The following is a 14,724-nucleotide window of genomic DNA, read 5'->3' as shown; positions in this document are numbered from 1 at the left end:
GCTCTGTACAGCAGCTCTGTTGGTTCTCACTTTCTTTAGGTTGGATGCTGAAACTGGAAATGGATGGTTAATAATCAGAGCAAGTAATTTCCTATATAAACATATTTCTGTCTGCTGGCTAGATAGATAAGAATGCATCTGTTGCTAAAGGACCCCTTCAGATGCTATTAACTTCTGGGTTTCTTAGAAGCACGGATACAGAGAATGATGCTATTTAACAACATGACGGTGCCATTTCTCTTTGAAAATAGGTAATAGGCTCCATAGAAATATTAACTCTGTTATTTTTAATGATCCCTCTTCGATGTAACAGTTCATTTAGAGCTGAGAAACAGGGATGGATTTCAGACTAAGAATTTATTCTTATATATAAGCATTTTGCAAACTTATGTCACTGACGGTTTTGTTACAAACACGTGATGGCAAGCCTAGGGATTTGTGGAAATTTAAAGGGTTTTTTGGTGTGAGAGGGTATTCCTTTAGGTTATAATGAAGTTGCCTCTCTCTCATGATTGTCGTCCCTTCTCTTCCTTAAGCCTTTCATGTAATTCACTGGGGGTTGTAGCTGAGAAATGCATATTTAGTGGATGGGGTTTTTTGCTGCACTTCTGTATGTGAGTGTTTTAAATGGGAATGTAATTACGGCACTTTTTTGATCCTGAAGTTTGTGGAAATCATCCTGAAATCGTGCTTGAAAAACTCCCTGCGAGATGGAGACTTGCAGGACTTAATGGTGGGATTGTGGGCTGGCCAGAAATCCAGCCATGTCTGTGGTGGTTAGGGGTGGGAAGCCCATTGGAAGTGGAAGCTGCATTTGGCAAAGTTGGGAGACTGCTAATTTTGTGTTTAGAAGACCACACGCTGTTTTCTGTGGGCAGCTCCTGCAATCAGTGCATCAGTAGTGCTAAACAGGACGAGGTGCCAAGAATGCCCTGAGTCTTGTTGCCAAAGAGCAAGTGTAAGTGGTGTTCAGTCTTCTCTCGTAATTATTTCATATGGTGTGCAGTAGGAGATGCTTGTAATTCTCTTCAGACTCTGTACATACATAGGGTTTTTTATATACACTCCAGAGAGCTTTATTTATATATTTTACAACTGTCTTCTGCCGCATCACAGAAAGTCCTCACTGGTTTTAAAAGAACTAAGAATAATTCTCAGTCCAAACATGCATTTTTACTTTTGTATGTTTAAAGGTTCTCATGCTGTCACATAAGACTTCATCTGCCTTCTTGTCTTGGGCTTATTTATATTTATATTTATATTTATATTTATATTTATATTTATAATTTACTCTGTTAAATGATGCAGTGTCCTCTTACTGTAAGAATAAAGCATGTGTTTTTACCTTGGTTAGAATAAAGTTTACTAAACTGAGAATTTCCTCCATATACGTTCTGCTAGTTCTGAGGCTTCTCATAACTTTCCAAGCAGTATCTGAAATTTCAGAGCGTGGTATTACAGAAGTGGCAGACCCTGTCTCTGACTTCTCTTTAAGCCACATTCCTCCTATGTGTAAAAAAGTACAAATACTCTTGCGGTCTTAAATATGGACAGTTTTAACCTTCCTGATAGATTCTGAAACTTTGACTTCTGAAGTAGCTGTTGTCTTTTTTTATTGACTATATATTTCTTTTGGAGTTCCTGCAGCAGGGCTAGTTTTGAATACTTGGCTCTGGTTGGAGTCTGCTGTCCTTTGTGATGGTCATTCTTGGCCAGGCTGCCAAAGCGCTTGCCCAGGTGGTGTGTCATGACTTCCCCCGGGCGCTTCCATCTCTGAAGGTGCAGCACCCTTCCGTATCAGATCAGCCTCTGGGCACCGAGCAGCTTTCGTGTGCTGCACGGTAACTGATCCCCTAACGTCTTATTCAGAGTTTCTCCAAAATGCTGGTATTTTCTGTTCATTGATTTAAGTCCAAATTCAGAAATTTTGTATTATGTTTCTTGAAGCACGTATATTTTGCAGTCACAAAGCTCTTTTTGAGAATTTGTCATTTTGAGACACTTTCCAAGACTTTAGTAGATCATGTGGATTAACAGGGTTTGCTGACATCTGAGATGCGTGTTGATTATAATTAGATTACACCTTCATTTTTCATATAATTTTCATTGTTTTTTCTTCTGTTACTTATTTTTATGCAAGTGGCATGTGTGTTAGTAGGTTATCAAATGGTTGATTTGTCTGAAGAGCTAGAAGTTTAAAGCATCCATGCTTGCTTGCTTTTCTGAACTATTATTTTTCAATCCGAGTGACTTTTCAGTTTCAATTTTTGCTTCAGTGTATTCCTTCACCAAAATAAGATCTTTGTTGAAACTGGGTTGCCTTTTTTTGTCTGTGTAGCAGATGTGAGAGGAGGAAAAGCCCCAGTAAAAGAGTATTTAACGTGTATAAAGTGTAAACTTCATTGATACTTATAAATACAAATTTAAAAATGGGTACATACCTATGGCAGTTCTGATTACTACTGAAACACTTGTGACAGAGAGTGTTTTGGGGATCTAGCAGGCTGCTTAAAATTATTGGATACCAATACTGAGATTGTAATTGGATGATTATAGGCAATTAGCCAAAGGTCTTTAAGGAGCTTGCAAACATCAAGCAGTCTACAGTCTGTATGAGGCCATGATATGTGTCTTTGTGAGGTGCCTGAAACTGTCTTAGAAATACGGATACTTGCATGTTGTATGGTAAACCAGTAAGAAAGCTGTGAGTTGACTTGAGAGCACTAATTTGCAGTAGACGGTTCCAGTCGTTCAGCGTTTCTGCCTCCTGAGGTTAGAATGACTACTAAGACTAAAATTTTTGGAATTTCAGTTGTGGCCTGCTGGAATCATAGTTTCAGATTATGGTTCGAGCAGGGGATTTCAAAGACCTTACAATGCTGAGAATAAAATGAGCTCATTGCACTGTAACTGGAATCCATGGCTCTTGAACATTTTTGTTGTGGCCCCAAGGCACTTGCTGTATCTCCCCAGCTGCTGCCTGACTGTGACTTCCATTGAAGCCCACCAGTAACGCGGTTGAATCCTTCCGACTGGCTACTAATCAATATCCCAAGCCATGCAAGTGTGCATCAGTGTTTGGGCTGATGCCTCTCACCTTCTACTAGAAGGAAAAGAGGTGAGTAAAACTGGACAAGAACCTGCATACTTGTCAAATACAGGCCATGGTTTACAAGACCACCCAGATAAAGGTAGAATTTTACAGTCACTCTTTCAATCTCACAGGAAAAACCTCGGGGTAGGAAACTGAAAACAAATTTTGCCAGTAAATATTACTCTGTATTTCTTCTCCTTTCTTTTGGCCACCCATGCATGCCAATCCTTCTTTCTAAAATACAGCTCCAAGAAAAACTGACTTTTGAAGACTCTTACTGTGGTTTGGAAGTACTGCTTTGTTTTCCTAGTGAAGCAGTGTTTGGACTCTGGTGTCTTTAAGCAGTGTGCAACTGTGTTTTATTTAAGTGTTGTGTGAGCTGTTAAATCTGAGAGGCCCAGTGGCGATGAGGACGTGGACACTCGTTCCAGGGAGCAAGTTTTACATGATGGAGTGGAGCAACTTCTTTTCTGGTAGTAGCTATCTTCCTAGGCAACAGGCTGACAGTGGAAAGAGGGCAAAGCTGGCTAGGAAGTAGACTTGATTCTGGGTCATTATGGAGTTGGAAGTGTGTGTGCCTAATTGTATCATGTTGTAACCCATTTATTTTTGGTGTTGTCTGTCATCCAACATTCTTCAGATCCTTCTGCTGAGAACACTTCCAGAATTTGATTGCATGTTGTTATTTACAAACTAAACCCATTTTCTCAGGATTTCTCTTATCTTGGCCCTTACAGTGGCTTTTTTCATTGACACCCATTTTACCTCCTTTTCACTCTCAAAACACACAAGCAAGGATCTTATTTCCTTGTGCTATTCTCTGAATTTCTGTATTTGCTCCCCATGTCCTAGTAGTTTACATTCAAGCTTCTTATTCTCATCCTGATGACAGCAATCTCACTGTTCATAGGTTCACGGTTTGAGTCAGAAGGGGCGGTAAGGTCATCTGGGTTGACCGGTAAATCATGAGTCACCACATTACCTTTCCTTTCAGTCCAGTGGTTTCTAACTTGAGTGCATCTTCTATAACAGTGCCCAATCTTGTTGGAAGACAAGATGTACAGAATCAGCTGTAGTCCTTGTTAACTTCTTCCAGAGGTTAACCACTGTTACTATTAAAAATGTCTGCCTTATTTATACTTCGAATTTGCCTGGATTCAGATTTCAGTCATTGTTTTTTGTTATGTCTTTCTCCAGTTGGTTGAAGGTATGTGGCATTTTTCTTCCTGTGTAGACACTTGTACATGTTAATCAAATCCACTTTTGGTTCCTCCTTTTAGTAAGCTAAACAGATTGATCTCCAAGTTCTACCATAGGCATTTTCTCCTGCCCTCAAATAACTTATGTGGTTCTTTCTTGCACCATTTCCAGTGTTTTAACATGATTTGAAAAATACGAACACCAGAATCAGTGTTTTAGCATCTGTCTGTGTCTGCATACAGGGAGAATTGCCCTCCATTCTCCCCGTTTCTTACTACTTACCCATCTGTGTATGCAAAAATGGCATTAATCCATTTTGCCCCAGCAGCGTGCTGAGAACTAATGTCCGCTCTGACCCCTTAATCCTTTTCAGCAGCTGCTTTTAGGGAAAAAGTTGCCTTGATCCTGGTGCTTAACTGTGTGTTGAGTTATCTCAGTCTTTTTTTTTTTTTTTTTTTTGTTCAAATGCACCTACTTTACGAAGCAGTCCAAAGTACTCAGTATGACCTTATTGTCCTCACTATTTTTCACATCTCCGGGATTTGTGTCACTTGCAGATTGCACTGGCAATTTATATATATTTCAGACCACTGATGAAAATTTCAGTGGCTTCAGGCCCAGGGACGGTTCTTACAGACTCTTACCACAGAATCACAGAATGGCTGAGCTTGGAAGGGGCCTCGGGAGATCTTCCTGTCCAACCCTCCCGCTCAAGCAGGGTCACCTCCAGCAGATTGCACAGGATGATCTCCAGATGGCTTTTGAATATCTCCAAGGGTGGAGACTCCACCACCTCGCTGGGCAACCTGTGCCAGTGCTCGGTCACCCTCACAGTGAAAAAGTGTTTGCTCAGGTTCATGGCGAACCTCTTGTAGCTCAGTTTGCACCCATTGCCTCTGGTCCTGTCGCTGGGCACCACTGAAAAGAGCCTGGCTCTGTCTTCTTTACACCTTCCCTTCGGGTATTTGTACATACTGATGAGACTTCCCCTGAGCCTCCTCTGCTGCAGGCTGAACAGTCCCAGCTCTCTCAGCCTTTCCCCATAGGAGAGATGCTCCAGCTCCTTCATCATCTTCATGGCTCCAGCCTGTCCATGTCGCTCCTGCACTGAGGAGCCCAGAGCTGGACACAGCACTCCAGGTGTGGCCAGTGCCGAGCAGAGGGGAAGTGATCCTTCCTTCAAGGTGTATCACAGAATCACACAGAGATTTCTTCTACACATTTTCATTTGACACAGAGAACTACTTATAAATTCTGTGAGCAGTCACTTTGTAGTTGATTTAATGTATTTTTCCTTATTTTTCTTATACCATTGTCATCCCCTCCATTTCACCAGTGTAAGAAACTCAAGTGTTCATCTATCTGCTATTCACAAGGTACTCAGTCTCATCTTACAATGCTCTCTTTTTCCTCAGGTTTTCATTAAAATATGTTTATGTGAAAGCTGGAAGAAACCAACAAATCACTTCTATCCTTGTTCAGCTATTTGTTTAGCTATTAATTAAACTACTTTTCGATGAATTGGTGCTTTTGGGACACATTGTACTGTAATAATGGCTACTGTTAAGCTTTGTGCTAGAAAATGTATATGGTTAAATATGTGCATTTAGAATTAATGTCTAATATTTGGTCCTTAGTCCTATTTCTTTTAGCTTGGTGCTCTATACTTTTGTAGGAATAGAATAGGATTTTGAAAATTTCTGAATATATGCAAAAGTGGGCAGAAACTGTTAATGTGAAATTAAGGTGCTACATGATAAACACATAGCAAGAAATGCAAATCTAATCCCATTGTAAAGTGAATTGGATCCAGTTTTGTATCTACAGGTTTTTTTGTTGCTAGTTAAAGCATGGTTTGGCTTGTGAATTTTCATGATTATGTACTCCAGTGCATTCTACCTGTAAGGATGCTGTAGGGCACAAGTAGAATCCCTTTACATTTATCTTGCTTAAATTATCACTGTGATTTAGCACTTTGAAGATGAAAGAAATTTCTCATCCGCAGAATCTACTCCTTAACTGTCAACAGTGATTAACATTTTAGGTGTATCTAGGTTTTTAATTGATACCATAAAATTTATTTTTCTCAGCACTTGGTAGAACTAACATTCTCTTTCAAATTCTTTACGACCCTAGACTTGCGGTCAGTGATCGCATACTGCTGCTTCAAATTCTTTTAAATAGTTGCAGTTGAGTACAATGTCTTTTCTTGCTGTGTGTCCTAAACCAGTAAATACCTAGTATCACTGACTCTTGTTATGTGATTACTGCAGGCTGCTGTTTTGCGCAAGCTATTCCCCGTATAGCTGTCTGTGAAGGTCGCTGTAGAGAGAAAAAGAGGGAAATGTAGCTGAACTTCTGTCTCTTGCCTTCGTATGCTCACGTTTGCCTAACTGAAAGTCAGCTGTGAATTGACCATTAAGAAGCTTCTGTTTAATATGTGAAGAAAAAAAAAAAGAGAAGCTAAAACAGCTGTGCAGACCTGTTCAGAAGTAGAGTATAATACTGAATTCCATTTCTTTTACTTTTTCTCTCTAGATTCCCTCTGGCCAAAGATCCGTGTTCCCCTGAAAGTTGTTAGGACTGCAGAAAACAAACTTAGTAACCGCTTCTTCCCCTATGATGAGATTGAAACAGAAGCAGTGTTGGCTATTGATGACGATATCATTATGCTAACTTCAGATGAACTCCAGTTTGGCTACGAGGTAAGAGAATTGGGTTTTCCCTGTCTCTTAGGCTGTCTGCTTCAACGCTGCACGTGTATATAAAGTGGCGGAATCACTGCATAGTCTGTTGATTCAGATTGTTGCATCTCTCTTTACCATAACAGTTCAATGAGGACTGCAGTATTTTTACAGATAGTCACTACTTTATGGAAAAAACTGCCAGCTAACGGAAAACTTTCAGTAACTGGCACAGTAATGCCAAGAGACTCCAGAAAATGTTGTGTAATTGGTGTAATGGAAGCAGTCTGGAGACTGAATTGCATTCTTCTTAACAGTTTCAAACAGTTTTCAGACAAATCAGAAGTGCTATCCAAGTTAATGTGTCTTGATGGACAAGACAAGTTTCAGAGATTAAGTGTTGGGAACAGAGGAGGCCCCTTGAGGACAAGCCGAAGTACGGTGGAGTGCAGTGAAAAGAGGAACTGAAGAATGTCAAGGAGGGGACGCCTGGGTCATATGCCTGAAATGGCAAAGCTTCAACAGCTGCTGTTGTAATGAGGGTATCAACAAAAAGAGAGTTTGTCCAAATCAGTTACCCATGGCAGGACGAAGAGGTGGCAGTCTTCACAGGCATTTGAGTTGTTTGTTAAAAAGTGCACTCACTTAAAGCAACACTCTTGTCTTCCTTCCAGAACATTGGTTTGAATGTGTTAATTTTTGTCTTCCGTTTGTATTTGAGTATAGGACACAGTCCATAATCTGATGTTACTGTTATGTGTGTATTTAAGACAAACACACTATATTTGTAAATAAATCAGAAACATTAGAAAATGTAATATCATATTTTAAGAAAGGTTTGAATAGTTTAGTCACACCTGTACCTGCAATGTCAAGAGCAAAACAACACTGGGCTTCATACATGAGAGCTAGAACGTGAACCTGTTACCTAAATTGAGAGAAACAATGAAAACCACTTTTCTAAAAGGTAGAAAGTAAACTAAGTATGGCAGTTGTCTCATTTTTAACAATCTTAAATGTAGTTGTTAACAGAAGAAGATATTTTTTAGGAGATGGTGGAAGTGTTTCTTTAACGTGAATACATATGTGGTAAATACACGGCTCTTTCTCCCCCTCAAGTGAAAGAGACTGTTAGCAAGTGCCGAGCTTTTGGACTCAAGAAATGACTTGTGGTAATGTAGGTATGCTGATGTAATAACAAAGATGTTAAGTAGTGGAGACAGAGGTTTAATCTATCATGTGTGTCTCCAGAAAGGAAATACTTCCCTTGCCAGGTTAAGAGTAACGGGTTAGTACATGAAGTGTGAAAGATGGAATGAAGAGAAGACAAGCGAAGGAAGGGGGTTTTTTTGGCCACATTTGCCTTCTCTATACTCCATTGTCTACACTGAGTGTTATCAGCACTGCACTGCAGCAGCAGAGCAATCTATGTGTTGGCAGTTCTGCAAGTTGACTTACTTTTGTCTGTGTTGGTGCTTACAACTACTAGTTTTGAGGGTGAACTGATGGGATGAAAGATAGCAAATGCTTAATGTGCGTGTGGTGTAAATCCTGGCTTCATCTGCAGTTTGATTTTCATTTTCATCGAGCTGTCTCAAAGTAAATAAAAAGCGGTTTTATAAAAACCTAAGTGACAGCGTAAGTAGTTTCAAATGACTCTCTGCTACTGGCAAAGCAGGCTTTGAAGCAGCGATTCCAACTGCAGCTGAGTTTCAGCTGGGTCAGCCAGCAGTCGTGAGGAGTAGGACTGTGGTGCTTGTGTGTCTGAAGCGTTAATTTAAACATCCTCAGTGGAGAATATCTGTAACTTCACATATATTGAGTCTGGTCACTGAGGCAGGAAAAGATTATTTATCCTCATGAAAAAAAAATGAGACAAAGTTGACGTGAATTCCCCTGGAGTCGGTGTGATTAGGTGGCAGTTGGGACTTACAGCTCCTCACGCCCAGGTCTGGCTGTTGCACTGTGCTGGCTCATTTATTGGCCTTCTGCGGACCATGTGCATTGATTGAGTAACAGTCCTTATAGTCCGCGTGTGAATGTGACTGGACACGAGATTGTTTGGTCTGGCAAATGAAAAACTATTACATTTGCAGTTTTTTGCATTTTATTATAAATCCTATTCCTTTTTGAGCCTGTGAATTCAGCTTACTGCACAGCCACATTGATGGAAAATTATTGAGCAGATAGTTGAGACAAACCTGTGGGTAGTTTGAATCCTTGTATTTTGAGATGGCTTTTTTTCCCCTGTTAAATAAATGAATAGAAATGTCTTTGAATTCAGAAGCACAGCAGGTTATTTTATAAATACACAATTTTCCCCTCATAGAGGGGGGGTGATGTAGTTCCTATTCTTTGGCACAGAAATGAGGGGTTGAAGATTGATCTTTCCTGTCCCTGAGTGTCTGTGACTCGCTTGACAGGCCTGAGCTGGCTCCCAGATGTTTAAATTGTCCTCAGCTTGTGATAATTTATTTATCTGTTTATGTGTGTTACCAGGAAAGTATCTCTCAAGCTCTTGACTCATTTGCAGGGGAATCCAGAGGGAACAGTAGCAGCATATAATGTTACTAGAAAGTTTTCTTTTAAAAGTATGTCTGCTTCTGCTTTGGTCATAAGAAGGGCTGGAAACGTGACATTCAGTAATTTTCTTTTCTCCTCCTAACATCCTTGAGACTTTACATTTAAACATGTGGCAAAACCCCCTCTGTCACAGACTTGTCTGAATGTATAGAGCAAGCCTAAAAAAACCCAGAAAACTTTGATCTCTGTACACTTTCAGCCATAAAAAATTATAGTAACACTCAAAGTGTCAGACATTTTTTACTTGTTAAAAGTGAACTATTATGGTACAGTGATTTATGACGTTGTGTAAATCTGTTGGAGCAAGCAGAAAAATAGTCCCTGTGTGCTGCTGTATTAAGGTAGCAGAAGAATGCTCATGACATTCTGACTTTGAAAAAAGTATTTCTGTTAAGTTACATGATGAAATCACAGGCGTGACTTGGGGCGCTGGAAAAAAAACTGTTAGGCTAGACAACTTTTTCCCCACTTACTGATCTTTGTTGTTCACAGAGGGAGTATCTGAGAGACCCAAGAACAGGAGCGAGTATTTAGATTATCATAATCTTAAAAAATTGAAGCAGAACCATTGGCTGCTCCTGAAGTGTTTGGTGTTTGAGACTGAAAGCAGCGGTTGTAGAGTTCCCACCTCTGTGTCTCAGATGGCCTCGGGACAGATGGCTTAGCATTTCTGTCACCCTTGAAAGGTGGGGATAACAGTTTCCAAGTAGGAAGGTCATGAGCATTTCTTACTACGTACTTATGCAGCACTTTGTCCTTACAAAAACGTAGTATTTTTATTACAGCAATAATAGAAATAATCTAAATTGGGTTTATTGTCTGAGTCCATGGGTGTTGTTCATAGAAAACACCGCCCGGTGCATTGCTAAGTTTGCGTGTTTGCTGTTGGAAGCTTTTTGCCTTCTGCTAGGAGATGATCTTATTCTGTCTCAGAGCTGTTTTTCAGTGCTTCATGTCTCTGGCATTCTTTTAAAAAAAAAAAAATCAACTCTCTGATGAATTGCATATTTCACTAGGCTTAAATCATCATCAGGTTTGAACGCTGCCTTTGGAAGAATTTTTCCTGACCCGTTTGACTGTTAAAAGTATATTTTTCAGCATTCCTTTGTAGGAGGAATAATCTTAACTCTGCTTACCAGAAGACTTACCCATGGGTAATTGTTGGCCACATTCAAAGTTTTTCTTCAAATTGAAGTTATTTTACAAATTGTGTGCATGTGAAGCATCCTTTACGTTTTAATGGGCTTGGTGTTTCCATTTTGCTTTGTTGTTTAGTAAGAGCACAAGCCCTCCCTTTGAGGACCAGGGGATAATTAGGAGTGGATGGGGCTCTGGGAGGAGAGACGCGATACAATTGGTTGGGTTTTCTTTCATTTGTAGAGGATAGTCAGTGTTTCATTCTTACAACGTTGCCATGGTAACTTTGGAAACACCGATTCTTTTCCTGTTTATTACATTAAAACATTTTCTAGTTGTAATTAGCCAGTTCCTGAAGTGTCATGTGACTTAATGTAGTCTAATAAATATGATGAATAAATGTTGGAGTGTGTTCTGGAAAAGGAAGTGCTTCTCTGTGCTTCTGGCTGCATGGAGAATGAATGGTGGCAGCTGTGCTGATGGCGCAGCTAAGCAGCACAGAGTAGTTGAGCCTGGGAGGCAAAACTTGCTGTGGAGAGGTGAGACTGGAGGGTGTTTTAGCTCAGCTGTTCACTTGGGGAACTCAACTTGGAAACAAAATTACTATCATTTTCTCTTGGTGTCTCTTACAAGATTTTTAGGGAAACTACCAAGTCAGAACTTCTGTTTGACTTTTCATCTGGGAGATGCTTCGTCCAAAACTATTTATCTTCGGGGTTGTCTAGCAGAGTCGTTGGAATAGCATTGTCCGCAAAGAAGCGTACCTCCTCTTCACTTGGCAATATGTTTTTCCTTGGATGTGTCCCTTACCAGTATTAAATCAGGCTATTCTTCTTTAGTCTGAGAAAAACTAATAAGATCACTGGCTAAAATGGAATGTATTCCTAACAGACTAATAAATTATAGGCAACCATCAAACAAGAAAATGGCTGGTGGTACAAAATAGAGTAGTATAAGAATCATTACTACTGTTTTTATTCTGAAAGCTTCCTTATAAGCAGTAGCCATATATATTAATTTTGGCACAAAACATATGTATGGATTTGGGCAATGAGCTGGATGCAGCTATTTGGAGCCTTTCCAGAATTACCATTGAATGAGCTAGTGATGAACATTATGAAAAAGCCAAGCTTTTCCACTGACTTTGATACCATTACTTTTAAAAGGAATCTTTGTTTAAAGCAAACAAGTTATTTTTTCAATGCATCAAACTGACAATTTTCAGAGGCCAGAATTAGGATAGGGTTGAGCTTGATAGTGATACAAAGAGTATGTATGAGTAACATGCCTTATGGTTGGCTTTTATTTTATGTCATTTGCACTCTTGGAAGATGACACTGAGGGCAAAAACTAGAAGGGATATGAGTCTTGTGAAGGTACTGAAGTCCCTTGGGAAGGCAGTAGCTGAGTTTAATCTTTCTTTCAGCTGCCTTTAACACGCATGCCATTCCCTCTACAAGAATTCATAGCCCAGTATGCTGCAGATCTGTAGTGTTCTGTCAAATCCTTTGTTGAGCCTCGGTAGCTTATGTGGTGGTGCCTTCCAGCAGCTGGGAGATGGGCATTTTAATAGTCAGGTTTAAAAAAATATTAAAATGAAATCATTAATTTTTTGAGTCTTGGAGAGTGAGGAATAAAATTTTGGAAGAGGACGTGACTGTACCTTTGGGTTTGAGTTCTTTATTAATGTTTTTGACATCATGTCAAAATGGGTATCTCAAGCCCTCACTGGCTTGCCTGCCAAAAATCTGTATTTTTTTAATTAGCTGATGGCACTAACTTGTAACAATGTCCTGTGAATCCTCCTCTTTGAATTCCAAATCATCTCTGCTTTCAAGAGCCCTCTGTGTTAGAGCGTTGTCATATCTAAATACGATCCCAGTACTTGTGCCCTAGAACTGTCTAGAAAGATTGATTTCTGGATAAAGTATGAGTCGGGGAGTGAGAAGATCTGGTTCCCATTCTTGTTTCCTGTATGATTTTTGGCAGGTTTCCTCATCTGTACATTTGAAATAATAACTGCTCTCATCATGGGATTCTGAAGCTATATTAACTGACAGCAATAAAATGTGTTGAGATGTACAGATGAAAAGGTATATAGTAATACAAAATCACAGAAATGTAGATATAGAAGCAGTAACTTAAAGCTGATTGTTTTATCATATTTACTTTGACAAAATACTTGCATAGAGCCCTTACAGTCCAGGCCTCCCAGCTGAAACGTACTGGCACACAAAAAGTGCCCACAGGGAACTGCTGACGAGGTGAGGTTTGCAGGATAATGGAATACCAGGTAACACTACTGCAAATTCAACTGTAGGGTTCCTTTGCCTTTTGTACAGAGAAAAGAGGTTTGCTAGTGAAGTGATCATCGGGAATTCATGAGATACGGTGTTGTCGATCTTGCATGCACAATGAAATTTGGGGTTGTGTGTGTTTGTTTATACACTACCAATCTGAAGGAGAAACTCTCGTGACCTACCATTGTGTTGGAGAGTCAAGACTTGTATTCTTCCAACTTGCAGTTATTTGGATTAAAGGACAAATTTTGAGTAATTTGTCTGCAAATAATGCAGATAAATACTAACTTTAAAAAAACTAACTAAAAAAACCAGACTGTGTATTTAGCAAGCAAATAGCGCTCAGACCCTTCTAATTATACTCTTCTAATTATAATCCTTTCTCCCTTTTTCCTAATGCAAAAATTGTCCATTATTTAATGTGGCCAGCAGTGTGGAGAACTGGGGTTGCGTTAATGATGCCCTTCTCCTTGTTCTTGTCTACTGTGTTTGATCCTGTAGTCAGCTACAAAATAATGTATGGAGTGACAGGGATGGTATCTTGATTGTATCCAGCTGTCTGGAACAAGTCAAGGGCAAAGAGGCCTTCCATGTTGCAGTAGATCCATCCAAGCACCCACTAAAGAATACCAGAAATATTAAAATATAAGCCTGTTTTAAGCCTGTTCCTATCAAAGGAAGCAGGTTGGTTAGATCCAAAGCCAGCTGTGAAAGCAGTTAGGTTGTAGCCATATCTACTGAAGTTAACATCAAAAGTTCCCTTTTAGTCATGCTTGGTTTTGGTTAGTGTTAAAATTTTTTTGAATGGTTGGTTGTATTTCTCTACAACAAGGGAGCTGCTCTTGCTTTAGAGGCCTTTTGCTGTGGGGTGTGGTTTCCCTGAGTTGTAGGGTCCTCCCAAAGCAAGTTTGGGCTTTTTTGTTCTTCTTCCAGGCAGCTTCCTATTCCAAGAATTGGGACTTAGAAGAATTGATGTGATCTTTGCACCACTGTAACCCTAACCTCCCAAAGCAGATGTGTTGCATCCACACGTTCGTGTTTGCTTGCTGTGCAGGCCTGCTTAGCAGCGTGTCACGTCTTCTTCTCTTCAGGTTTGGCGCGAGTTCCCGGACAGGCTGGTTGGATATCCAGGCCGCCTGCATCTTTGGGACCATGAGATGAACAAATGGAAATATGAATCAGAATGGACCAATGAAGTTTCAATGGTGCTCACTGGGGCAGCGTTTTACCACAAGGTAATATAACTTCTAGTATACCCATATACAACATGAACCTTTTTTAAAGAGCTCTATGTGTTTCTGTCGTTGTTCTGTGTGAATACACAACACCACAAAATGTGGTGCCATGATTATGTTTTCTACAACAGTCAGAGAACCAATCGCAAGCTTTTCCTAAGCCTCCTTCAGTGGCTGTGAAAACAACTGATTCGTCTCTGCCTGTAAAATTAAGCCATTACCTTCATGAACTTAGAGAAGAACTCCTGCCAGTTTGCATGACCTGTAACTACACTGCAAATTTTGCAGTGAACGTAGCTTTGTAGATAGCAGTTTAAGAAAAGAAAACTGATTGTAAAGAAATTTGTGTGCTGGTCAGGAGAGGAGTAATTATGCAATTCAGCATCCAAAAATTGTTTTCTCTCTGCTACAGTAGTCCTTGGCTGAAGGCAGTATCACAGTTTGTCCATAATCCATCCTTAGCTGCCTGCTGTTCTGTGACTGAAATAGTC

General features: G+C 39.9%; 1 protein-coding gene across 2 annotated transcripts in view; it reads left to right on the top strand.

Annotated features, from left to right (window-relative positions):
* The window catches only part of EXT2 (exostosin glycosyltransferase 2), an 81,951-nt gene that overhangs the window by 56,630 nt on the left and 10,597 nt on the right, over nucleotides 1-14,724 (top strand). For both annotated transcript variants that reach the window (XM_074852503.1, XM_074852504.1), the window contains exons 10-11: nucleotides 6,833-6,999; nucleotides 14,090-14,233. In XM_074852503.1, coding sequence (XP_074708604.1) covers nucleotides 6,833-6,999; nucleotides 14,090-14,233 — 311 coding nt within the window. The remainder of the gene's footprint in view (nucleotides 1-6,832; nucleotides 7,000-14,089; nucleotides 14,234-14,724) is intronic.

The sequence above is a fragment of the Strix uralensis genome, chromosome 29 (assembly GCF_047716275.1).
Source record: "Strix uralensis isolate ZFMK-TIS-50842 chromosome 29, bStrUra1, whole genome shotgun sequence".
NCBI lineage: Eukaryota > Metazoa > Chordata > Aves > Strigiformes > Strigidae > Strix > Strix uralensis.
Note: the sequence above shows the minus strand (reverse complement) of the source record. Positions and strands in the feature narration are given on the sequence as shown.